Genomic DNA, 27,221 nt, shown 5'->3' with positions numbered 1-27,221 from the left:
TGTATTTCAGCTCAAACTCAGGGACTGATCTCATTAAAACATTTGTTTTGATTTTGGCCTTTTACATTAGAATTTTTATTTATTTATTATTTGGTCGATCGTGGGGCCTGAACCCTGGGCGCTATCCCTTAGCTCTTCAGCTCAAGACCAGCACTCAGCCACCTATGCCATAGTGCCACTTCTGGTTTTCTGGTGGTTTATTGGAGGTAAGAGTCTCATAAACTTTCCTGCCTGGGCTGGCTTTGAACTGCGATCCTCAGATCTCAGCCTCCTGAGTAGCTAGGATTACAGGTGTGAGTCACCGGCGCCCAACAATAGTCAGGACTGTACATTTTTTCTGAGCTTGTTTGTTTGAATCTGGTGCTTTATACTTGAGCCACACTTCCAGTCCAGAGTTTTGCTGGTTAATTGGAAATGGATTCTGTCGAACTTTACTGCCTAAGCTGGCTTTGAACCACCATCCTCTGAGGTCAGCCTCTTGAATAGCTAAGATTACAGGTATGAGCCAATGTCACCTGGCTAAATAGTTTTTTTGTTTTTTTTAATTTTTTATTGTGAAAATACCGTACAGAGGGGTTACAATTACATGGCCAAAGTAATCATGTTTTTAATTTTAAATTACCACATGATAATTGGACATTACTGGTTTGTATCAGTTTATCTGAACTCTTGCCTCAAGCATAGTTGAACAAGTTTTTTTTTTCATAACTTTCTTGAAGCCTTCTATAATACAATAAAGACCTTTGAAAGTTATGGTTGGGCACTGATGGTTCCTGCCTGTAATCCTATCTACGCAGGAAGCTGAGATCTGAGGATCATTGTTTGAAGCCAGTCCAGGCAGTAAAGTCCATGAGACTCTTACCTCCAATAAACTACTCAGAAAAAGCCAGAAGCATTCTGACTCAAGTAGTAGAATACTAGCCTTGAACAAAAAGAAGCTCAGGGACAGTGCCCAAGCCCTGAGTTCAAGCCCCAGGACTAGCATACAAAAAAAAAAAAAAAAATTAAAAGAAGGTTGTTAAGAATGGTGTCTAAATGTTTGTAGACCCCAGTGTTTAATTGAGGTAAGTGGGCTATGCTAATATTAGTTATAACTTTCCAACAGTAGGGAACATATATCTTGGTTAAAATGGCATAGTACTGATTTATGCCACTATTCTTGGAGAAATTATTTATAATGTCCCATTTTACTTCACAGTGTCTTACTTTGTACGTTAAATTATATGATCACCTTATCTTTCAGGGAGAGCCACAAGGAAATTGTCCATTTATGCATCCCCAGAATTCAATTTATAACAAGTAAATGTAATTAAAGTCTGCTGACAGCCACTGTCCTTCCTGCACACCTGCCGTATCTCAGTCTTTTTGAGGTCAAATGGAGAAAAACCTGTCATGTGGCTCCTGTAAGGTTTATACTACTCTAATGGAGAAATGAAATTGCTTCTTCTTCTAGTGTTACAGTCCCTAACTTGGCTGTCATGGCACTGGTAGGACAGATAATACAAATACAAGTTTCCCTTTACTTTTCTAAATAAAATGTACAGTTATTATTGGATTGTTAATGTTGGAAAACCAAGAACCACACGTGGAACAGCAACAACAGAAAAAAGGGAATCCTGGAATATTCCTGAGTTTAGTCCACCTCCTTCCCTAAGTCACTAGTACAGGAGTATGTTCATCAGACCTCCCATGCATTCATCTGAGACTGTGAGATCTTTTTTACTAAATGTGATAGCTATGAAAAGCCAAAGGCAACTCCTATTCCAACCCTCTCCTTGTTAATATGAAAGGACTGTTTAAAATACCTTGACTTGAGTAGAGGACATATGTGAATAATCAATTAGAACTTTTGTATTTTTTGCATTTCCTAAACCTAAATAATCTGGTGTCATAAATATGGGCATTTAACTCAATTTCTTTGTCTTTTTTAAAATTTTATTTTATTGTAAAGGTGATATGCAGAAGGGTTACAGTTACATAAGGTAATGAGCACATTTCTTTTTGAATAGTGCTTTGTGCTTGCTAGACAGGTACTCTACCACTTGAGCCACATCTCCAGCAATTTTTTTAGATAGAGTATCATATTTTTGGCCTAATCTGTCCTTAAATTGAGACCCTCTGAATCTCTGCCTCCTATGTAGTTAGATTTACAGAATGTTCAACTATGCCCAGCCTCACCAATATATTATTGAAAATATTCTAGCATTTTTAATCATCAGGAAATAAAAAATTTAAAACCACAATAAAATATAACCTCAAGCCTGATAGAATGGTTAAACAGGTAAAATATTTAACATGCTATTAGATTATGAGTAATATTAGAGTGAAAATTTAAAACTAGAAATGTCAGTATGAACCATTGGGATGGAGGAAGGGATATTTTCTTAAGTAAGCCAGTGAAGGAAGAAACTAGTCAAGTGAATATCTGAGGATAATATGTTCCTATTTAAAGAACAGAGAGAATGAAGTCCTTGAATTAGGAGTGGTAGATGTAGTCAAGAAATAGAAGAGATGAAGGAACTATGGGTGGAACCCAATGGAGGGAAAAAATTAGAAGGTGAAGCCAGAGCGGGGTAACCGATTATCAAATCTCAAAGATTTGTAGATCCTAATAAAATCCATGGGAAAACTTGGGGGACTTCGAACAGAATTTCATTTTAGCTGATTATTTTCGTTCCTGTATTTAGAACCGTCAATGAGTAAATAAGGGTAGATCAGAAAGAACTCTGGAGGCAGTTGTGACTCGAGCCAGATGCCCTGTCAGATTTTAAAGGCTTGGTCACGGCTGTGAAAAGCAGAGACATTCTGCTCAGAAACTGAGAGTTGAGCTAATAGAACTTTTTGAGGGGAGAGTAAATAAAGATGTGAGAGGAAGAGGGGAGTGTCCAGCATGGGCTGGGGCTGTGGCAGCTGGTGTGGGGGACATGACTGAGGGAAGATCACTGGAATTCGAGATGACTGCTAGATTCCCACCCCCACATGTTAAGTCAACAGTTGGAGTTCCAGAGGCATTGGGACAAATCATATATTCATATCTTACTCATTTACCCCCAAGTTTCTTCATTCAGTTCTAGCAATGAACCTTCTGAGCTCTTAGAAAATATCAGGAGCCATGTCTTAGAAGCCTTGCTACCATTTCTTCTTATACATTCATTCCCCCTGCCTCGGGATGCCATGTGTGGTAAGCTCTACCTGTTTTGAGGTCTTTACTGCTAATCTTTTCCAATTTCAATGTTTCCAACTCTTGCTGGCTTGTGAAAGGTGGGACACATTCCCAGCCACCATTATTGAGCTCCCTTTCTCTGTGTTATTTTTTATATATATTACTTTTTCCAATTTCTAGCTAATAAACTAAAAACCATTTTGTGAGGTATATTTTTCCTACACTTCAATGTCAGCCACAGAAAGGAACAGACTTTTGTGTTGATTGATCTGTTTTTCAAATGTAGGATATTCTGCACACATGGCGGTAAATATGTGTTTTTCACATTTGTCATTAGCTTATAAATGAAACTAACAAATTTATCAGACATATCTGAGGTAATAAATTTGACATGTTAAACTATTCAAGAGCTATTAAGCTATTAGAACCTTTGCCAAATAGAGACAGTAGTCATTTGTAGAAATTAGATGATCTTAACCTCAGCCTCATAATTATGTTCTTGCCTCTTGGTGTATTTATCTTGAGTTTTCTTCCAAATGTTTACATCCTTATTGGAAACTCAGTCATTGCCTGTGGTCCATCCACTCAGTTAGGAAAGCTACTAGTATCTGTGATTCATGGGCCTCTGAAAGGAGATGCACAAGAATATCAAATGTTATTAAGGAAAAATAATGCATGACAGAGTGACCTTATAAATAAAGGCATAGGGCTTTGGTTTCACATAGAAAAGGCATCCTTCCTGCAGTCTTCATACGGTCTCTTTTAGCAAAAACACCCTATCTCAGTGGCATCATTGTCTTAAATGTAAATTTAGCCCTGTAAAAAACTATGAAAATAGGCAGGGATGGGATCTGTCCCCTTTCTTCCCTCTCTGTGACTGTTACACCCCACTCACAGCCAGAATTAGTGAGCTGCTCTCCCCAGCCCTCCCTACAGCTGCCATTGATCTGCTAATGTGGTTAATCAATCTTGCTAAATATGTCCTGTAGGGAAAATGAGTAGTGATGAGAAGTAATCTTGCTGCTTCTTTCCTCTGAAAAATTCAGTGACTGATTTACAGATATTGTGTATTCTTCATGATATCCCATTGTAGACGATGGGAATTAAATTTCAGCCTTAAAGGTTATGGGCTCCCTCAAGGCCTAGAGTATTGTAATGAAAAATTGAAGACCTGTAAAAGGGGTTCCAGAATCTGCATAGTGAATAAACTTATATCAAGTTTTTTTTCTGCTGTTAATTTAGGACTCTGTGAATAGAACTATTCCAGTATGCTTTTCAATAGAACTTTAAACCTGTCTCTACATTTTATATGCAACTTGTTCTGATTTATTTCTCTTTAGTATAAAGTCAATTTGCCTAGTTTCCTGAAGATATGTAGTGTCCCTCAGATTTACCCAGCTGGATTGGAGTAGGTTCCCTGTAAGACCTAAATAGAATACATTTATCTAACTTGATACCTCAAACAGAAGTTGTGCTTTGACAAATCGAATTATATATACATTCCCTGTATCCTTTGAAGGTGAGTAGACACCATGATTTTGCCAATGTACTCAGAATACTACGTGCTTCCTAGAATGAATTGTCTTCCTTGGGCCATAATCCAATTCTTAGAGTTACTAAGAGTCTATCCGAAGATAGTCTCCTGTTCCATAGATGTGTGATTTGCCTGTCTTTAAATACTCTTTTTACAAGAAGAATCTTATCTAAAATTAGAATTCTCATTCTCTCTACACATTGATAAAGTCAGAATAAGAAACTCAAGATATCTCCTGGTTCTTCTATATATTTGGTGCTTTTAATGGAATCCTGTTATGATTTCTGTAATCCCACACTATGACAATTCATCTATTTGGTCCTTTCCTAATGAGTCTTTTTTTTATTTTCAGTATCTTTATGTATTTGTTTGTCCCACACAGAATTCCAGAGTTAAAACCGCCCAACCAAATAAATAAACAAAACATTGCCTTTGGACTTCAGGGCTGACACCACTTATTATTTCTCCAGAAATTGAAACATCAAATTCTATTGATGCTTGTGTAAAATATTATATTTCTAAGATCCTGTCATTTTTATGTACTATATGTTTTAAAAGTTTTTAATGTAATATTTTGAAACCTAAAAGAGCCTCCCTATTTTAAAGAATTTCTATCATATGATAGAATGATTATGGCTGTCAGTTTTCTTAAATATTTTAATTAAGCTCTTCTATCCTCCCTGTTTTGTGATCAATACACCAGCTTTAAACCACCAACCAATATGTTATAAATCACAGAGACATCTGCTGTAAAGGATGCACAAATGTATTGCTGCAGGGAGAGATGGGAGCAACTTTCAATGTGTTCTCAAAAGTAGTGGGACTTCACACATCACTCTTCTCACTTTCCAGTCTTATGCCCCTGAACGAGAAACCTACTTTCTTCCTTTGAACAACAGAAATAATGTTCACTTTCATGATGGCTTATCAAGTAAAATAGAGTATTGAATGGTGTGGTAGCTGTTTGATGCTGTTTCATTATTTTTAAATATTTAAATATATGACTCCCAGTTCTCCCTGCCTTGCTCAGGTTGATGTGATTGTCACCCTTGGCGGCCTAGCTGGGCGTTTTGACCAGATCATGGCGTCTGTGAATACCTTGTTCCAAGCCATTCACATCACTCCTTTGCCAACAGTAATAATCCAAGAGGCATCTCTCATCTACCTTCTCCAGCCAGTAAGTACAAGCAAATATAACCAGCGCGTTACTTCTGCAAAACATTTAGCTTTCGAGTATACTCAGAAACATTGACTTTGCCTGTGCCTGTCACCTGCAAGTACTGTAGATCTGATTTCCTTGCCTGTGGCCTATTAAGACCATTGCTCCAAGTAAAGTGAAAAGTTTTCATGTTATTGCATCTAGAAAAGAAAGAAAACCTGCATAACTTTTAAGTGACTAAGAATAGAAGTTAGCACTTTGGAATCTTGAGCAGTTGAATATGAATGACACTTGAAACAAACCTCAACAGGGACACACAAGGCTTGGCAAATATTTCAAATAGGATTCTCATGTGTTTAAGTACTATCATTATAATTGGAAACTGGATTGGATTTTGTTTAGCACTTAAAAGGAAATCTTTAGCTTTTGCTCTTTATAGCTTGCCTGATTATTAATTGTCATCCCTCAAGAAAACTTTAATGACAGTACCACCCACTTCCAATGACAGACACCAAAGAGAATTTTGTACTAGTGTACTGAATAGAATTCTTACTGAAGAAATGAATTTTATAGAGTTGAGTTCCGTTTTTTAAAAATTACCTTGTGTAATATGTGTATGTTGTATACATGTGTATATAACATTTAAAATACATATGTATTTAACTCATATTTTCTTGATCTGCTTATCCATTGTAGGGCATCTATACATGGAATTTCATTTATCCATCAGGAAAAAATAATATTTTGTTATTTGGAAGGAAAGGAATAGGCTTGGGAAAAATTATGTGAAGTGAATCAGGCTCAGAGAAATAAATGACACATTTTCTCTTATATGTAGAAGCTAGTCCTAATTATAAAATATATGAAAACATATATACGGCCATATGAATTTATTAACAAATTCTCTAAAGTATGGTATGTTCAGGGGAGGATTCCAGTGGTACAGCTTCTTTAAGCAATTAATGTACAGTTTAATAAAATGAATACCAGGAAGCTGAAACATGTTTCCTGAGATAAAGACTGAGCTTAAGGCTAGGGGAGCAGACACATGGAGAGAGGAAGGGTGGGCAAATACAGTAAATACAGTATCCATGTGTATATGTGAAAAATAGAGCCAGGTTCACTTGAGGAATGGGTAGGGTTAAGAAAAATAGGAGAGAATGATGGGAGGGATGACACTGATCAAGATGCATTATACACATACACTGACTGATTTGAGACCCGTTTGTTCAGCTACTCAAAGATAATTTAAAAGCATTAAAAGAAATCACTTGGCGAGGTATTTGAGAAGATAGTGTGGGGCAGAAGTTCACGTAAGATCACACCCTCTTACCTCTTACCTCTCACCACCTCTTGCCATCAGGCTGACACTATATATATATATATATATATATAGCCTTTGCCTCTTTGCTGTGCTGTTCTATGGGGATCTTCTTTCTGGAGAGACACTATCTCTACCCCTTGTTAAAAATAATCCCACTTTTAGTGGGATAAGAAAGACAGTAATGCATGTATAAAAACCAGATATACCCCTTTTTTTAAAATATAATCCCATTTTTAGTGGGATAATGAAAGACAGTAATGCATGTATAAAAGCCAGATTAATTGTATTTAGAGGATTACAGTATGAATGGGTTTCATATAACATATGATGAACCTAAGCACTGTTACTTGTATAATTTGAAATAAAGCTAATTCTAAAATGGGTTTAAAACCATACTAACATTATTTCACAGAAGTGATTCTGCATCCTAGAAATAGAATATAAGCCATTAAAGGGCATACTGTTTGGGGTTTTGTATTTTTTCCATATAACTTTATATAACATTATATGTTCTGTGAGCACTAGAATGAAGGAGGATACATGGCATGGATAATGCAGAAGATACTGAGGTTTATTGTTGCTTTGGATTAGAAGCTTAATTGATTCAAAATGAAGGCAGTTTAAAATATTGTGTAGAAGCCTCAAGAAAAAGTCAGGCATGCTTCAACAAATAATGACTTAAATTTTTTGAATTTTTTTCTAAATTAATATTCACATCTCACTGCTGAGTCAAAAGATACATGTACATCTACCAGAAAGATGTTACTTCAGCTTTATAACAATGATGTGTAAAGCATAGCAGATACTATACGATAGTTACACTGTCATGGAGTTTGACTCAGCTCTTTTTCTATTACAGTACGTCTTCTCCATCATGGGGTTAATGGGCTAAATTACAAATGACAAGCTCTTAAAACAAGTCACAGCCCATAGGCCAGTAATTATCCATGATCAATGTGTAACATCATGGTGAGTTGGGTGTGTGTGTGTGTGTGTGTGTGTGTGTGTGTGTGTGTGTGTGTGTGTGTGTGTGTGTGTGTGTGTGTGTGTGTGTGTGTGTGTGTGTGTGTGTGTGTGTGTGTGTGTGTGCTATACATATACAGTTCTACTCTCAAAAACATTTTCAAAGAACATGAATCTTGGATGTACTATGTTACTATAGTTTCAGTCGTAATTTATTTTTATTATCTTTAAGTACAAAGGAGTTTCTGTTTTACATGTCAATTTCTGAGTTTAAATCATCTTGATCAATGTCATTTCTCCCATCATTCTCCCCCTTCTAGCCCATCTTCACCTTCCCTTCAAGTGACCTAATTCTACTTTCATACAAGTACATTGAATATTATGATGGTATTCACCCACCATTCTTCTCTTCACTCATCTACCCCTTCTCCCAATTAAAAAAAAAAAAACGATTCTGAGTTCTCCTAAATTGCAACAAAATCTAAAAGTATAATAATTTCTATAATATAAGCTGATTAAATAAGATCACCATGAAGCTTTGCTATTGTTAATCTCAAAAAATTATGATTATCCTGAGTGTTAGGTTTGTAAAGAATGTCTTTTACAATCTTCTTTATAATCACTGATTGTCTGAAAGTAAGATATTAACAGAAGGAACAAGCCATCTTATGGGAACTGTTGGATAAATTTTAATTTGTAACTTATAAGAGCTCTAGTTGTATGTTTATAATACTAATGCTAGCTGATCAGGACAGTCCTAGATGTTGGAAATAAAATATACTCTCCTGATCTTTTTGCAAACTCTCCGTACCCTTTCATCATCTTAGAGTTTTCTGTGATGGCCAGTGTTCGTTTCTCAGAATCTGCATGCAAGACTCTTCTGTGACTAGCTTGTATAAATAAGTAATCATCATGCATTGATTAGTTATTTTAGTCTTTTTGGTCTAAGCTGTATTTCTGGTAACAATTTCACTGGAAGTCATATGGCTCAAATTATAAAAACATATATACATATATATAGGTTTTATACTATATTTCAGCATATTTCTATTTTTATGCTCTATACGGTTTCATGTTTATACTATATTTCAGTGTAGTGCATTTCCATTATATAAGAATAGAGTTGAAATTTTAAAAACATATATATATACACACACACATATATAGATATATATAGGTTTTTCTACATTTCAGCATATTTCCATTCCTGTATATCCAAATGTCATTATGAGGGAAAACATTCATAGACAGCATTTATTTTAAAGAAAATAATCAACTCACCAGTTTATAATGGGAAATTAAAAAGAAGATGCATCCTGGCTCTTCCTTAACAGTCAACATCCCTGTTCTGCTTTCAAGACTGCTTTCTTGTACTTGTACTAAGATACTATCACCACTTCTGAGAAGGAGCCATTATGCAACAGGTGAGAGGCACTTCTGACATAAAGCATGGCTGACAGCCGTGGCCAGGCTGTGAGTCGCTGCTCTGAGCCTTGTTGCTCGTGCTGCCCCTGCAGACCTCCGAAGGCTCTGAGTCTCACATACACACTTTCTCATTTTCTGGTCCTGTGCTTTCTCAAGAGGACAGAAACATTAGCTTCTGTACACTGAGCATAAATTATCTTTTATCTCCAAGTTTTATGGCAGTTTGTAATACAAGTTAATAGGATTTATGACCAAGAAATGAGACGTCCAGGAGTTAACAAGGCATGCCTTTTACATTGTCCTAAAGCTGTGGTGAATCCTAGCTGGAAGCCCAGGGTCTGACCAAGGGAAATGTTACAGACTAGACTTCTGTCCTCTTCTTCTCACTGGAACACATTTCCAAATTTGTGGTGAATATGTCTTCCTTGTGGTCTTGGTTCTGTTTTACAGCTGCTTATTTTTCTCCTGGGTAGATTAATTACTAACTGTATAAAGTGTTGACATCTTATGCAGTATACATTTGTAATTCTGAGAATTAATATGATAAAAATGTTGAGTCTGTTAGATAGATAGAAGCTGAATATTCATAACATTAATTTGGCATGCAAAAGGGTTTCTGCAGAGGACTAAGACTTCTGGTCTGTGTCACACACACACACACACACACACACACACACAAACATACACACGTTCAACAAAATTCCTTCTGTGTATCAGAGGTCATATTCTCAGTGTGATTAGGAGTGGATCTCAGGAGGTTCCTATTCTAGAGAGTTTATAAGTGATCATGCTGTTTCCCAATTTTAATTTCTTTCTTTGGCATAATCATTATTATTTTATTCTTCTCCTCTTTGTTGTTCTTATAATTGCTGTTGCTTGGCCTTTTATAATCTCTCGTGCAAACTACATATTAGCAAAGAACCAACAGTGTAAATGGTGCCGAGACCTTAGAGATATTTCACGATGAGCTTCACAGAGACATTTAGGTGATGGTCAGCTTTAAAGCAGCTGTAAGATGCAGTGTGTCCTGAGGGGAAAGGAGTGAACATGGCTCCACTGCCACCCCTCAGCCATACTGCACACATGTTCTCTGACCTTGCAGATTCTTTCTCTAACAGATTTATAGAAAGAGACCCATCAGCAAAAAAAAAAAAACAACTACATGAGCCTTCAGTGATTCCACAGCAGTAAGAAAAGAATTATGAAATTTAATCTCCATGGAGACTGTTTTAAAAACTCACTTGAACATTGGCCTTTTATTGTCAACCATCAGTGACGGAATCGGTTTTGGAGACTTGATGTCATCCATTTGTTCAGGTGAGACTGGAGGAAAGGTGGCATCAGCATGTGCCTGAGCTCTGTCATCATAACTTATCATAGTCCCGCTGTGGGTAGAGTAATGGAATATTGGATCTGGGATGTCATCTTTTCCTTAAACACCCCTCCCCCCATCCTTCTTGGCAAGGTCACAAGTACACTGTGTCGCGTATACTTAGTTCAATCGAGCATTCCTTCGGCATCTTGCACTGATTGAAAACAAAAGGTTGCCAATGCAGTACCAATGAACTGTGAAGTGAATTGAGTGCTACCAGCAGGGATATGAAATGAGCCTCTGGGAAGGAGATTGGCACAAGAGAAAGTTCATACAGAGAGCCTCACACACTTTCCGCTGGGATGTACTGCTCCTCAGCCAATTAAGAGTTTTTCATCCTGAGGTTAGGGGCATTTTGATCTCAGCTGTTCCAAAAGAAATAATTAAAATGAAGTAAATGGGAAAGTTTTATACAAATAATGCTAAACTGGGGTGTGAAGGGAATTACACACATTAATCCAAACTCTGCATTCACCCTGCATATGTGGAACCCCTCCAGGGAATGGTGCACTATGCCTCACTCCCCTCCCCCCGCCGAGCACACACATGCAACATGCAAGTACATACCCATCCCCCAAGAACCACATGTCTTCCAATTTTGCTGAGAAAATATGCTGAGACTTATACTTCGGGTCTATAGAGGTTGGATATTACTTCCTTTAAAAACTATTATCCTTTATGTCTTTCAAAAATCCCACTTAGTCCTTCATGTCTAGGTCATTATGAGAATTGTGGTGCTCAATGCAGATGTCTACAGAATAGTGTAACCATGAAGTTTGTAAAAATGCTACACGTTCATGAAGCAAGTTGGGGGGGTCGGTCTAGACCTAAATGATAAATATATACCAAAGCCTGCACTTATCACACATGGAAATAAGAGAAAGAAATTGATTGGCATAGGATAGGATTAAAGATGATCCCACTTCTACCCTGTCTCCCAGAGCACACTGGGAAATGGCCTTTATAGTACTAAGTAGATAGGATCATCCGGGTGTTGATGACATACTGAGTTTAATATTTCAGATTACCAAAATCTCTTGACTGCCATGCATCATTTCTAAAACAGCCTCTGGATCTGAGAGGCTGGGAAGTTTCCAAAGGCAGCAATGGCTTTAGGTTTTATACAGTACTCAGTTTATGAAGCAGCTTCATTATTGTCTCACTCGATTTTCCTAGCAGCCCTTTTTAAACCAGTAGACTCTATGCCTCTTTTTTTCTGTTTCTCAGATGAGAGAACTCTGCATAGAGTAACATTCTGAGCACATGGCAAATCAATTCATAGTCTAGGGATTCTCCAAATCATAGTCCTGTATAGCTACATATAACTCCTTGGGCTTGCTCTCCAATTTGTGTTGGAAGAATTAATAAATAATAATTAATCATCTGTCATTTCTTTCATTTTCTCATTTAATAAGATATTTTGGAGATCATTCTTTGTTTGGTGATGGGGAGTGCCCTGGTTCTTTTACTATGGATACTTGGTTGAATGGATGTATTTATATATATTCTACTTTATCCTTGTGTACCTTGTGAAGTGTCATGGTAAATGGTTTAGGTTCTGGGTATGTTAAAAATGCATTTTAGTGATACTAACTAGACACTGTTGAAAAATGAACTATACAAGCTATGGGAGGAAGCAGGTACAAAGGAAAAAATACTGGGAGAAAACAAGGGAAGAAATGACACTTTTCAAAAAGAAATGTACTCATTACCTGACTTACGTAACGATGGTGCCTCTGCACATCACCTTCCTGTACAATTTAAAAAACAAAGTCATAAAAAAATGTATTTCAGCCAGGAGCCAGTGGCTCGTGCCTGTAATCCTCACTACACAGGAGGCTGAGATCTGAGGATTGTGGTTCAAAGCCAGCCCTGGCAGGAAAGTCTGTGAGACTCTTACCTCTGCTTAGCTACCAAAAGGCCAGAAATGGAGCTGTGGGTCAAAATGGTAGAGCACTAGATGTAGGAACAAAAACTCAGGGACAGTGCCCTTTGCCATTCACCCTGCCACAGTTCTGGGTCCAGTAACATGATTCATGAGTTTAGTATGATGCCACTTTTGTAGAAAAAGAAACATTTAAGAAATGTAAGTGTTGCAGGGCACCAATGGCTCATGCCTGTAATTCTAGCTACTTAGGAGGCTGAGATCTGAGGATTGCGGTTTAAAGCCAGTCCAGACAGGAAAGTCCATGAAACTCTTATCTCCAATAAACCACCATAAAACCAGAAGTGGCACTGTGGTTCAAGTGGTAGAGTGCTAGCCTTGAGCTGAAGAGCTGAGGGACAGCGCCCAGGCCCAAAGTTCAAGCCCCACGACTGACAAAAAAAAAAAAAGAATATAAGTGCATGAAGCAAACATAACCAATAAAAGTACATAATGCTCCTATAACACAGAATTAGGTTTCCCTGCTACTTTATGTAGCATGTAAGTTAAGAGTCTGAATGGGAGGAAATGAATGGATGTGCAGAGTTTTCTCATCAAAGGGGAAGAGTGTTCTCCATTATAGCCCAGAAAGTGGTGATGACACCTCAGATTGTATCCTTCCTGGAAAAGGGCATTGATGATGGAAGATTCCAAAGTGATTCATTGTATATATGTTGGCCTTTCCAATTGTCTTATGTCAGGAAGCCAATTTACCCTTACTAGGAACCCTCAAGGTAAAAGGCACCGAGTGTAGAACATTGGTCTTATTTTATCAGGCAAGTTTAATGTACAAAAACGTTGCTCACGGGAGAGTGGAGAAGGATTGATTTTTCTCTTGAGTGATGCTGCCCATTAACAAGTGGGAAATCTTTGAAATTTTGAAAATAATAATTGAAAAGCTGTGAATAGACCTTTATATTTTGTTCAGAGAACATTTTCCAATATACAGTATTTCAGGATCATAGAAAGCCTTTTGAAAAATAAAGGATGATGAGCAATTTTTTCATGTATTCACTCAGCCAACTTTTTTTAATTCTTTTAAATTTTATTGTCAAGGTGATGTACAGAGGAGTTAAAGTTACATAAGTAAGGTAGTGATTACATTTTTGTCTTACTTATTACCCTTTCCCTCATATTTCTCCCTCTTTCCCTTACCTCCAACCCCCCTCCCAAGTTGTACAGCTCATTTCCAACATAATTGTCTTGTGAATATCGCTGTTGCATAGGTTTCCCCCTTGTCCTTTGTCTCACCATTTTGTTGTTCCCCTTTCCTTCCCTAGTTTAGATAAACATATATACAATACCCAGGGTACCAAAATCAAACACAGTGACAACAAGGGATAACCATAGGGGGTAAAAACACAAAAGAAAAAATCACATAGTACATTAAAAACAACAACAAAGTAAAACTCTTGTGTCCATGTCTTGGAGTTCATTTTGCTTAGCATCATCTTATATGGACATATGTACATAGCTATTGAGCTAATCTGCTCATCTGCTAAGAGTATCCTAGATGTATACTAATTATTACAAATAAGGGAGACCATGGGACATATATTTCTTTGAGTCTGGCTTACTTCATTTAATATGATTTTTTCCAAGTCCTTCCATTCCCTTACAAATAAGACAGTGACTTTCTTTCTGATAGAAACATAGAACTCCAGTGTGTGTGTGTGTGTGTGTGTGTGTGTGTGTGTGTGTGTGTGTGTGTGTGTGTGTGTGTGTGTGTGTGTGTGTGTGTGTGTGTGTGTGTGTGTGTGTGTGTGAATACATATACCACATTTGCTTGATTCATTCATGTACTGAGGGGGCATCTAGCTATGGTGACTAATGCTACGATAAACATAATTGTGCTGTTGTAAACTTGTTCAACCACTCTGGAAAGCAGTATGGAGGTTCCTCAGAGGACTACACACAGAGCTCCCCTGTGACCCAACAATCCCACTTCTAGGCATTTACCCAAATGACCACAGACAAGGCCACATTAAAGCCACCAGTTCAAGTAACTTACTGGCAAGCTTATCTTAACCAGGCATCTTGATAGAATGGGGATAAATACATTGTACTGAAAGAACTAACATCTCATCGCCAAATAGATCAGTGTTACAGAATAAGATAACTTCAGTAGTCAAAAATATGTATAGAATATTATGCGAGCCCAGAAAGCAGTATATAAAATACTGCAGAAAGGCCTGGGCAGGGCTCTTGGAGGCTCGGTTCTAAGCTGGCCCTCCCATATTGGCAGATGAGCGGGGTTTGCTAAGAGTGAAAAGGTCAAAAGACCCCAAGGGGCAACCTGATCAAAGGTGCGCAGTAGAAACTACACTTTACCGGGAAAACTGTGGAAAGCCAGATTTCTGGGAGAAGAGTGATACGATAGCCGATGAAGGTAAAGAAAGAAGACAAAGAAGCAATTAGGGCATGTGAGTGATTTCATAATTCCAATGAGATCCTTAACTTGTTGGGAGTCATGGGCCCATTTGAAAATGGACTTGAAATCTGTGAACATTTTCTTCATCTAAATATACATTTAGTAAATGTGTATATACGCTAAAAATGTCATATTTATGAGTTTAAAGAATGAGTTTATCCATAGACTCTCACTTGGAAAATGACTGTTAGAGACATTTATCAGTTAAGCATGCAAAGTGTTCATGAATAGGAACTTCAAATTGAAGTGTGTATGTGTGCGCGCATGCGTGCGTGCATGCGTGTGTGCTTATGTGTTTAATTACCAAATGAGGAAGCAGCTACCCTCTACAATAATGTGAAAGTAATGATAGTGGCTGATACTGAACGAGTACTAGTGATCCCATGGATTACTTCTTTGTTTTGTGTTAATTTGTTTAACAAGTTCACCACAGTTTCATGAAGCAGATACCACAATCCCTATTTCTCAGGTTAGAAAGTGATGCCTAACTAGTTACAGCTCCACACCTAAACATGCAGTCAGTACCAGGCATTACAACTGTGTAGGGCCTGCTCAGCCCTCCTCATTACCAATTCCTGAGGAAAACAAAAACAGTTACAGCTGCTTTCCACGGTAGACACGCAGCCTATTGGTTGTAGACCAAACTCAGGGTGAAGACCTTATGGTCTTCCTTTATAAGAGTCTATGAAGCAACACAAGATGACATACACCTTAAATATGAAAGCAGTTTGGATTCCAAACTATCATGTGTTGATCTGGTAAGCTTTAAATATCAAATACTATGTCTTAAATATCAAATACTATGTTCTTTCTCAAAAAGAAAATCAAGTATAAATGTGTATTATTTTTACCAGGAAGAAATTTTCCCGTGGATTGTTTTTTATCCTTACTTAGTTGTACAAAGGAATTCAACATGTCAGTTTGTGAATACAAGGCATCTTGATCAATATTACCTCTTTCAACATTCTCCTCATCTCTCCCCACCCACCCATCACCTTAATTTACGTAATTCTGTTTTCACATATGAACATCGATCAGGATTATTATTAATAAAAACAAAATCGTACTGAATTATATATGAAAATATGACATTTCTATCTAGCTCATCAAAAGTTAATCCTTGACAACAGGGCTTGCAAACAACAGAAAATATTTGCGTTAAGCATTTCTTTTTTTTTATTTTACCTTTTTATCTTTTTGTAATTCACAAAGATCATTAATTCTAGGTTTGTCTCACACTGTTATTTCTACAATAATTATTTATTTTTTTCATACAAATGAGCTATTCTCCCTATATATCATTGCATATGCCTCTGTACTTTGACTTTTTATAAGCTGTAACCAATTCATCGTCACATATGAATATACTTTAAAAGCTATAAACTTTGTTTTGCAAATTTCATTTTTATTAGAGAACAAAAAAAAATCAGTAACAAACATCTGTGGATTTGGATCTTAAACTATTTTTATTTTTATTATTTAGGAAGAAAGGGAAAAAAATCATTGCATTTATAAAGGTGATGTTTCCTGCAGAAGAAGTGAATGTTCTAGGGAACATAAAAAAGAAACTCATTCTGCTAGGAAAGTAGAAAAACAAAACCCAAGAAGAAAAAACAAAAAAAAAAAATCTTCCATCACTTTGTAAGGGCTCATAAAAATGACTAGTGGCTTTCAAGCATCATTCATCGGACTTCCATTTTACAGGAAAAGAAATCTCATTATCCACTCCATATTCATTTGAGTTTTAAGTGCTTAGAGGATTGTCGTAATCTAGACTCAGGCTCTAGCATGGTAAATCTTGACACATCTCAGTGTGGCAGCTCATCTTTAGCAGCTAGACCTGCAAGTGCTCCCCAATACGGGGCTTGATGGGCTGTGGTGTCCTGATTCTTCCTTGTTTTTCCCCAGCACTCAGCTCTTTTTACTGTTCTTAGCTTTCACACCTTCCTGTATTTTAAAACCACATTACTTTCTTATTCCTGAAAAGACATCAGATGAACTTCCTGAATGGGATGCATATGCATTAACATGTTTAATTTCAGTGGACAGCGCTGTGGAGAGGACTTCACCACACTCAGTGGGCTGTGGAACTAGACTCCTGCACTGTCAACAGGGCATCACAGCCACCTCGCCGTCGTTGGACTCTACTAGAGGAATTATTTGAAATTCTTTTTCATATACTCATTTGTTTGGGCTTTAGGAGAAAGGACTCTAAGTGTATGTGTATGCACACACATATGCATGTGTGCATGTGTGTATGCATATGTGTGTGTGTGTGTGACAGTATCTCACTGTATAGCTCAGGTTCTGAAATCTGTGCCACTATGAACATCTGAGAATGGGCACTCTCTTTTAACTTTTTTTGCTCAAGGAAAGCACACTACCACTTTAACCACAGCTCTGCTTACAGCTTCTTTTGTTTTTGGTGATGGTGGTTAATTGGTAAAAGTCTCATGGACTTTTTTGCTTGTGCTGGCTTTGAACCACTGACTCAAATCTCAGCCTCCAACATAGCTAGGATTATAGGTGTGAGCCACTGGAGCCCAGCTATTGTTTAATTTATTAATATCTGAGAGGTAGCAGCAAAAATGTGCTACTCATCTTTCAAAGCACAGATGCCATGTGTATCACTCTTGCTTTCTGAATGCATTTTTCACATTAGTTTAAAATATGAATGAGATCACTTATTAATATTCAAAGCTAATGAGGCATCATTCCTCTTCCAAGAAGAGGACCATGAGGAGAAATTACTTTTAATAGGGGGAAAAACCCCTCTTAAGGAAAGGAAATTTGGTTAAGACAGTATTTACTGGGTGAATCCTAGCTAGCCTTCATTGAAACTGAGCTCCTGCTATGCTATTGCCCAATATTTATTTTTAAAAACAGCTATTTTTAAAAAAATTCATAGTGAAATAATTCACTGATAATTTTTAATTCCCACACAATTACATTTTTTTCTCAACCTCCTTCAGCTCTGGTGTCTAATTTAGAGTGAGAAGATAAGAAACTCCATTGGAAAATATGTCCAAACTAAAGTAGTAAAGTGTTTCATTTACAGGAATGGTAGGATGTAATGTAAAGCAGTGATGTGCTGGTATTTTAAGTCAAATGGCAATTTATTATTTTTTTATTCATTCTCCTATTCCTATAAAAAGCTCTCTACTCATTTAGTTGGTCTAGATTTTCATTTTTTGTTATCTTCAAGTAGTTGTACAAAGGGGTTTCAAGTCACTGTGTCAGGTTATGAGTACAGTGCATCTGGATCAATGTCTTTCACAACAGTTTAAGTTATTGGGAACATGACATAATCCCGTTGTGCATCCTGGCCTTGGGGTGGAAACTGAGGCTGGCTGTGGGTAGTATGGATAGAGAGAAGGTATAGTATTTCCTGCAAAAGCACTGTATAGACATCAGAACCTGCTTTCTACTTCTTGATTCCTTTATAGCTTATCTGACAAATTAGAGAAGATAATTAAATAAGAACAACAGAGCCCTAGCACTGTTTGACTGTCTGAAAATATAAAACTAATTTCAGTGCTCATAATGAGAGATACATCTGTGATAACTAGAAGAAGGTACAGTCTCTCAGTGGTACTTTGATAATCTATAACAAATAACTGCTCTGGCATCATGAAGTACTGAGTTCCATATTACCAATGTTTTCTCCTCCAACCCCCAGAGGCAGACCATGTCAGAAGCCAAATCAAAATCGAAGGCTGTGGTGGAGAATCGTAAGAGCTGAGTCTGGTAACTGAGAGCATTCTAGGCTAACTCCTGGTCCTCATGCTTTGCCTGCATCTTCTAGCTAGTGGGTAGGCACACTTGCAGGTGTGGATCTTCTGCCTATCCCTCTTTGTCCTCCCTCAGGTGAGGGCTGATTGTAAAGTTACTAAAATGCTTGAAGTCTGGATTCCAAAAGTCCAGTTTTCTGCTCAATGTTGCATTGATAGTCAGAGGTGAGGTGTTGCCAGGGGAAGGATTTCAGATGCCATTCATGGGGGAACAGAAGCATTCTTCTTCCCACGTCAGTTCACAGGCCCCTCCAGGTTTCTATTTAAAACATTGTGAGTCCGCAGTGATGACACAGCCCTTGTTTTCACTGTGCTGAATGTGCCAAGAATATGACCACAAAGAATAATTTACCTGAGCTCAAAATCCCATGTTCAGAGCACAGTATCACATCGTATGACAGTATTGAGGAGCAACATTTATGTTTTTAGTTCTAAGCTCTTTCACTCTGGGATGAAGCTACCAAATAAGAATTTTTTATGTACAGCGTAATAAATAAGGTTAAACGTGTCTGTAAGTAACTATTTCAAGGTTACTTATCATTCATCACTTTATACTTATACTTTTATATTTCTGAATAAAAGTAACTGTTATAAACCAAATTAAAATTCATTAACTAGGTTAAAATTTGATTGTGATCTATGAACTTAATTGTTAGGTATATTATATTTAAAACAATTTAAAAAGAGCTAATATAGTTACTTTAGTAGAAAGATTCAATGTGTTTTAAAAAGTTGAATTGTTTAGAGTTAGGGCACTGATATCACAGTATTTATATATGAATTTATATAATGAGTAAAATGGTCTTCCAGGTGAACAAAAAGGTTCGTATACTTCCTCCAAAAAAATCAAATTCTGATCTGGAATTTACAAATAAATAATCCTTAGAACTTGAAACCTTTGCCTTCTCAAGAGAGAGATTGAACAAAACAGTCACTTTTTATAACAAACTATGTCATTACAGTAGGTTAGCGTACAGTGTACGGGAGCAGGTTTGTGAGGTTGTCACGCAGTAAAGGCTGGAACAGCTGCCCATCCCTTCAAGTTCTCTGTTAACTGCTGATGCTGGCTTGCTGTCACTGTCGATTGCCCTGTTCCACACTTATATTTTGAGCTTCATTACAGACTGTAATCATCTTGTTTTCAGTAGTCTTATCTCTGGATACGTGTCTTCTTCCTTACTTGCACCAGTCAAATCTGTGAGGGAGATAGTTCTCTACCAAATAACTCCTATTTATTAAATATGAACTTGGAAAAAATCATATTATTTTCCTCTTAAGAAGAAACAAATAATACTGGAGACAACAAAGACATTAACTATGTCAGAGTTTACAGCCACAGGCAGCATTTGCCTTGGTGAACTGAAAGCAGCAATGAAGGGGCGACATTATCCCTACCCTAGTTGACTCTCTGTGGAGCCCGTTGGCGCCCCTGTAGTCTCTGCTGCACACTTGTTATAGAGCTCCCTCTTGCTTGTTTTGTACATCATTTTTATGTTAATGCCTCTGAGCAGTTGAACAGATTAGATTTTACCCACGTAGTCACTGAGGTTTCCAAGTTGTTTTAGGCACTCCTGTTTCCAGCACAGCATTTCCCACATTGTCTGGTGCTCATCTTGGGCATAAACTGGAGGCTTGTGCACGGAAGGCCTGGAAGTCGTGTATCTTGCACACTGCGTTGGCTCCTAGAGATTTAAGGAAAGGTGCATTCGCTTCTTTTTCTCCTGGGATTCATTCATGGAGGTCTGCTGCCGTTCTCTCAAAATGTTGGTTTTGTTTTCCTTTTAAGGGACCAGAAAAGAGAATTAAATGGGGCTTGAGGAAGGCTTTAACAGTAACTGTGAGCGAAGGGACAGTTCTAGACAAGTCTGTAGGCTTACCTCCCATGATAGCTTTCCTTTAGCTAATTAGTAAAGCACCTGTGTGAAATTTCTGCCGATTACCAACTGGGTCCACTGTATTTGTACACTCAAGTACCATATGGTCCTTGGACTAGAGGACCTAGTGGAGCTGGAGCCCAGGACTCCATTGTTTAATTGCACACGTGTTCAGTCAGACCATGATTGAATCGTCCTCGGTGATATGTCAGGTCCCTGGGTCCTCATTTCAGTCCAGATCCCTGCTCAGCAGCCCTCACCCGTGCAATGTCTGCGGGTCTCCCTGTCCTCACGAGGCCGCCCTGGTTGCTGCACTAAGCAGGTAGCTGTCTTTGGAGAGGGACTAGGGAATTTTAAGTTTGGGAGGTTGTTGATATAGCATCCTTCCTTCTTAGGGACTGATTTTCTTTGTGGTTTCTAGTTTGGAACAGAACTGGCTTTGGCCCAGAAATTGGACAAAGGATTTAACTTTTTGTTCATTGATTTTTCCTTTGTTTTGTTATTGTTGCTGATGGTTTGGACTCAGGGTCTTATGCTTACTAGGCAGGAATTCTACTACTTGACCAAGACCCCAGTCTTTTTTTTGGGGGGGGGGTCTAGTCATGGGGCCTGAACTCTGGGCCTGGGTGCTGTCCCTCAGTTCTTCAGCTCAAGGCTAGTGCTCTACCACTTGAGCCACAGCGCCACTTCTGGCTTTTTTTTTTCTTTTTGCTTATGTGGTGCTCAGGAATCGAACCCAGGGCCTTATGCATGCAAGGCAAACGCTCTACCACTGAGCCACCTTCCCAGCCCCCCAGTCTTTTTTTTAAACACGTGTTTTGTAAAAATACTGTACAGAGGGGTTACAGTTACATGAGCAAGGTAATGAGTACATTTCCTGTCAAGGACCCCAGTCTTTTTTTGTTTTAGTTCTTTTTTTATTTTACTTGTTCTTTTAATTGTGAAAATACCATACAGAGGGGTTATAATTACATGGGCAAGATAATGAGTATATTTCTTATCAAGCATTGTTGCCTCCTCCTTTGTTTCCCCTTCCCCTCCCTTCCCTCTCCCCCCACCTTGACCCCACCCCACCCCACCACCCCACTCCTAGCCAAAGTTGTAAAGTTCGCTTTTCAACATAACGACTTGTACATCTCATTGTTGCAATGGGTCCACCTGTATCCCTATTTAAACGATTTGTTTTTGCCCTTCCCCTCCACAAATTATATCAACATCAAATACAGTGAAAGCAGGGGTTATACCATGGGGGAGGGGCATACAAAGCAATAAAAAATCATCTTATAAATATGTTAGAAACAATCGCATAAAAGAAAAAACATTTGAATACTTACCTTGGGGTTCATTTCACCTAACATCAACTTATCTGACCTTTTCTGCTTGACTCATACATATACTAGTAATTGCAAATAAGGGAAACCATGGGACCTATGTTTCTTTGGGCCTGGCTTACTTCACTTAATATAATTTTTTCCAAGTCTTTCCATTTCCTAACAAATGGGGCAATGTCATTCTTTCTGATGGAGGCATAGAGTTCTTTTTCAGATAGGGGCTGCATTTATTTTGCATTTAGAAACACTGGGTACTAATATCCATCTCCAAACCTTTGTGGGATTCATTGTTCCCTCTCATGTGACAGTTCTACTCCGCTTTGGATGCATAATTGTGGGCCATTTATGATGGCTTCGTGTGAGAGGATTTGCCATCCCTGCAAACAGTCAAAGAACTTGGTTCTGGGCAGCTTTCCTATCTTTTGTACCTTTTTCCTACCTGCTTGAGGCAGCAGCAGCTTCTTCCCCTTTTTTTGCTAGACATCTTGCTGGTAGCCAGTTACTCTCATTCCCACCATCTCCCCAACCCCAGCTTCTCACAGGCATAGTGAATTGATGGGCTTTGGTTTGAAGTAGCACATTAACTCTATGGTGCCCAATCTCTGAGACTTTGATCCCTTCCTCACTTTACCATTTGCCACTGAAGTTAGAGAAATGTACATTTCATTCTGTACTTGCTGGAAAAGTTGTACATTTTCCAATGTTTACAAAGGTCCATTAGAATCCTTGCCACAAAGTCCTTCGTTGTCCACCCAGGTTCCTGTAACCTCCCAGAGCTTCCATTTCTAGCATCTGGGATTTTGTGGGATTTGGGAGACTAGTCCTTACCATACATGCATGTGTACTCTGGCTCCAAAGTCGGGAGGTCCCGCAGCTCCACTGGGATGTAATCAGTCCCTTTCTTCCTGCACAGGGCTTGTCCTTAGAATTGGGTTTTGTTGGAACTGAGCCCTTGTCACTGAACTGCTGTGCAGGGGAGGGAAGTGGCGAGGAGCAGGCTGACAGGCTGCCTTGCAGAGATTCTAAATGTTCTCAGGGATAAGAAGAATTGAGCCTTTAAGAGGAAAGAAAGAGCCATTTCTGAAGGCCTTTGTGGTGTGGGTGAATCTACACATGCGAAGTTCCTGGGTACATCAGCCCACCTGTTTCTATTCTGTTCTCACCACGCTTACTCTTTCGGGCCTTAAAGCTACAGACATGGGAGGAGAAGCATGCTGGAAGTCCAGCTTTCAGAGGAACTCTGCTCCCTAGAAATAGTCCCAAGCCTGATCTTCAGCTTTTTAACCCTCTTGGAGACAGTTCCTTTACAGACTTCTAAGGAAGCCACTAGATGTGATACCATTCACATAGTCCTGAGTTCTGAGTCATGTGCCTTCCAAATGGCACAGCAGCCGTGTGAACCTTGGTGCTTCTATCATGAAATGACAGCCGTTGCCTTGCGTTGTGACGGTTCTGCATTGCATATGGATTAAATTGTTTATGATGCAGGACACAATAGTACTGGCAACAAAATAGCTAACGTATTGAAAAACGAATCCAAATGTTCCATGTATACTAGGAAACCATTACAGAAACCGGGGTTTTGGAAAGTAATTGAGACATGGATTTTGTCCAGTCACACAGGCAGTACATGGTGAAACAGCACTGGTCCCTAGGAAGGTAGATGACGACCTCTGGGCTGGTCCTTGGAACCGTGGTGCTGGTGCTCATGTACTGTGTGATAGTCACAAATGAGCCACGGCTTAATAAATAATTAGTAAAATTCAGAAGAATTATTTTTATTCTCTCTAAAGGGTTGCATGCATATATTTTCATATATATGTATTTATTGTTTTTTCTTCAGTCATGAATTTGTATTATACTGTTCCCAGTTCATACCCATTTTGGTTTTGTCTGGTATGGAATACTCATGTCAGGACAGGTTTACTTGTGATGAATTAAGTGTATGCTAATATTAAATTTGGTTTCGTAGCGAGAGGGCAAAGAGATTGGTGACATGTCAGTAGCATCTGAAGCAGAGCTTTCATTGTTACTGTTTTTTTTTTTTTGTTTTTGTTTTAATCATCCCAAAGACTTTCCTGTAGAAATTAAACCCTAACAACATCCGTGCTGCGCTGGTTTTTCTCAGCGCTGGTTTTCAACAATGAAAATGCAGTACTTTTCTTGTCCAGGTCTGGAAGAAAAAAGGGCTATCAGTTTTTTAGAATCAGATTTATACTTTAAGAAAGTGGCTGCCACTCTGTGATTTCAGGAAAGCTGGGTATCAGGGAGCAATTTTCAAAGAATTGAAAGCTGGTGCAGGGTTATGAATAAACTGTGAAAAGCTCTGACCTTCCCTGTCAAATGATAAGGCCATAAATATGTTAGTAAGTCTGCTTTGTTGTGAGAACCTGCTCTTGTCCATCACAGAGGGGTTTCTAGAATACCAAAAATGGGTGACAGCAAACTAAACAAAAGGTTTTGTATACAAAAACAACTAGAAAATAGAAAGTACAAGGCAGAGAATATAAGGCACAGTAGTCTGGGTTGTTTCTGAAATATGTCCACAATTGGGATTTTCTAATTTTCAAAACTTAATGTCTACATCAAATTTAGGATAACAGTTTGGTATGTTTTTCCATGTATTTAAGTGAGGACAGTTTAAGTGACTTTGGGACTGGAAGTGGATGTTTCTAATGCTCTTTTTCCTGTATGGCAGAATGATTCTGAAATGTTGGTCATTCTTGTTTAGATTTTTAAATAACTACAATATCATGAGTCTGAGTCTTTCTAGTGACACCGTACAATATTCTGTTTGAATGTTTGTGTTATCTACCTTATTGCACAACTATTGGGGAACATTTCCCCCTAACTCTCACCTTATTGCACAACTATTAGGGAACATTTCCTCCTAACTCTCAGATTTCCTTTCCTTGGTTGTTTAATCTCAAGAGATGGAGAGAATAAAGAAAGGTGATATGTTTTGTTGTAGTAATAGTTATGATTATTTCTAGAGGGAAAAACATTAAACATTGTCATATTTGAACAAAAGGTTTTTAATTCCCAGTTTTTCTGTTTTATGAATAGTTAAAGAGGTAGAAAGAGTCTGAAGGGGGGGAATGGAGGAGGCAGCAGAACACAGAGATGAAACCATACTGAAAACAGCATGTGTGGAAATCTGTACCCAGAGATCTCTTCAGCAGAGACACAGAGAGAGAGGGAGACAGAGAGATGGAGGAGAAAGAAAGTATCAAATCAAAAATTATTTCCTGGGGCTGGGAAGGTGGCTTAGTGGTAGAGTGCTTGCCTTGCATGCATGAGGCTCTGGGTTTGATTCCTCAGTACCACATAAGCAGAAAAAGCTGGAAGTGGCACTATGGCTCAAGTGGTAGAGTGCTAGCCTTGAGCTGAAGAGCTAAGGGACAGGGCCCAGGCCCAGAGTTCAGGCCCCACGACAAAAAAAAAAAGTTTCCTTCCCAATTTGGTCTGAAAATTTGTGTGACCCTAACCTTATATGCTAGAATCCTAATCACCAATGTGATCATGGGTCATGAGGATAGAAACACCACAAGGAGGATTAGTGCCCTTAAACAGCAGCCTGAGAGCGAGCCTCGCCCCATCCCCCAAGAAAGGCCTAGTGAGTAGCTGCCATTTATCATCCAAAGGCAGCGTCCCCTCCACACACTGACTCTGCCCACCATGGTCTTGAGCGTCCCAGCATCAGGGCTGTTAGAAAATTAATTTTGATGTTTGTAATTCATCAGCTTATAGTATTTTGTTATAGTATACCAAGTGGCCTCGCTTTTCTCCCTCCTTTTCAAGTGAATACTCTTGTTATTTTTTTTGTAGATAATAAAATTTGACCACCATGCTACTTTACAAAATAAAGAAAAAGTTGTTTTCTTTTTAAACTCTTTCTTCAAAGGAGTTCACAATATCCTGTGTTACAAACAAGTAGAGGGAAAATCTTAGAAATGGAGCATTCAATCAAATATCATCAACTCTGCTACTTTCTCTCCAAGCAGAAGCAGTGCCTGGAGATTTTTATATGAGAAAATGGAAATGATCGCCGCAGTGGTCTGTTTTAGGAGACATTGTACATAGCTTTATTCAGTACAAAAGCTGAGGCTGGGCACAGTAACTTCTGCCTCTGATGTCATATCCTTAGGAGGTGGAGGTGGCAGGAGGTACAGGGAAAAGAAGTTTTGAGGCCAGCCTGGCCAAAAATGTTAGCCAGACTCAATTAGTAAGTAAAAAATGACAGACCATGCCTGTGGTCCCAACTATACAGGAGCCATAAATAAGAGGATTCTAGACTGAAGCCAGCCTCATAGGGGAAAAAAGGGATAACTTTAAAAAAAAAAAAAAAAAAGGAACTAATGCAAAACAGGACTAGGGATACTAAGGTTATAGCTAAAGTAGTAGGGCACCTGTCTAGCAAATACAAGGCCCTGGTGGGTGTCAGTGGCTCTCACATGTAATGCTAGCTACTCAGGAAGCAGGAATTTGAGAATCACATTCAAAGCCAGCCTGGGCAAAAAAGTCCCCTCACAAACCAGAAGCAGAGCGGCTCAAAGTGGTAGAGCACTAGCCATAGCACCCAGGCCCTGAATTGAAGTCCCATAACCAGAAAAACAAAATTGCCTCCCATGAAATCTATTCATCTACTCAAATTAGGAGAGTTTTGTTTCATAGCCTTTAACACCTTTTTCAAGGGGATTTTTTTTTCTTTTTGCTCTAATTAATTAACCAATCAACTCTTCTACAAACAACGTCTTCTTCCTTCCCCTGTGCTATAAATCCAGTAGGAAAAAAATAGCAAGCCCTTTTCTTTGAAAAAAAAAATGTTATTATTTTTAGAAACACAATATGAACCCATTTGATAGATCAATTTAGTAGCAAAACATTTTCTGACACAGTTAAAGATTGTAGCAGTTAGAATTTATTTCTC

The 27,221-nt window shown here is 38.3% G+C and overlaps 1 protein-coding gene across 7 annotated transcripts in view; it reads left to right on the top strand.

Moving 5' to 3' along the window:
• Tpk1 (thiamin pyrophosphokinase 1) overlaps positions 1–27,221 on the top strand; it is a 237,047-nt gene that overhangs the window by 145,819 nt on the left and 64,007 nt on the right. For 6 of the 7 annotated variants that reach the window (XM_069996963.1, XM_069996960.1, XM_069996964.1 and 3 more), the window contains one exon: positions 5,728–5,874. The exons of the other annotated variant lie outside the window; for it this stretch is intronic. In XM_069996963.1, coding sequence (XP_069853064.1) covers positions 5,728–5,874 — 147 coding nt within the window. The remainder of the gene's footprint in view (positions 1–5,727; positions 5,875–27,221) is intronic. 7 annotated transcript variants of the gene reach the window in all.

Source organism: Dipodomys merriami, unplaced genomic scaffold (assembly GCF_024711535.1).
Source record: "Dipodomys merriami isolate MVZ:Mamm:240054 unplaced genomic scaffold, mDipMer1.0.p SCAF_5, whole genome shotgun sequence".
In the NCBI taxonomy this organism is placed as follows: Eukaryota; Metazoa; Chordata; class Mammalia; order Rodentia; family Heteromyidae; genus Dipodomys; species Dipodomys merriami.
This window is presented reverse-complemented; position numbering and strand designations above follow the sequence as displayed.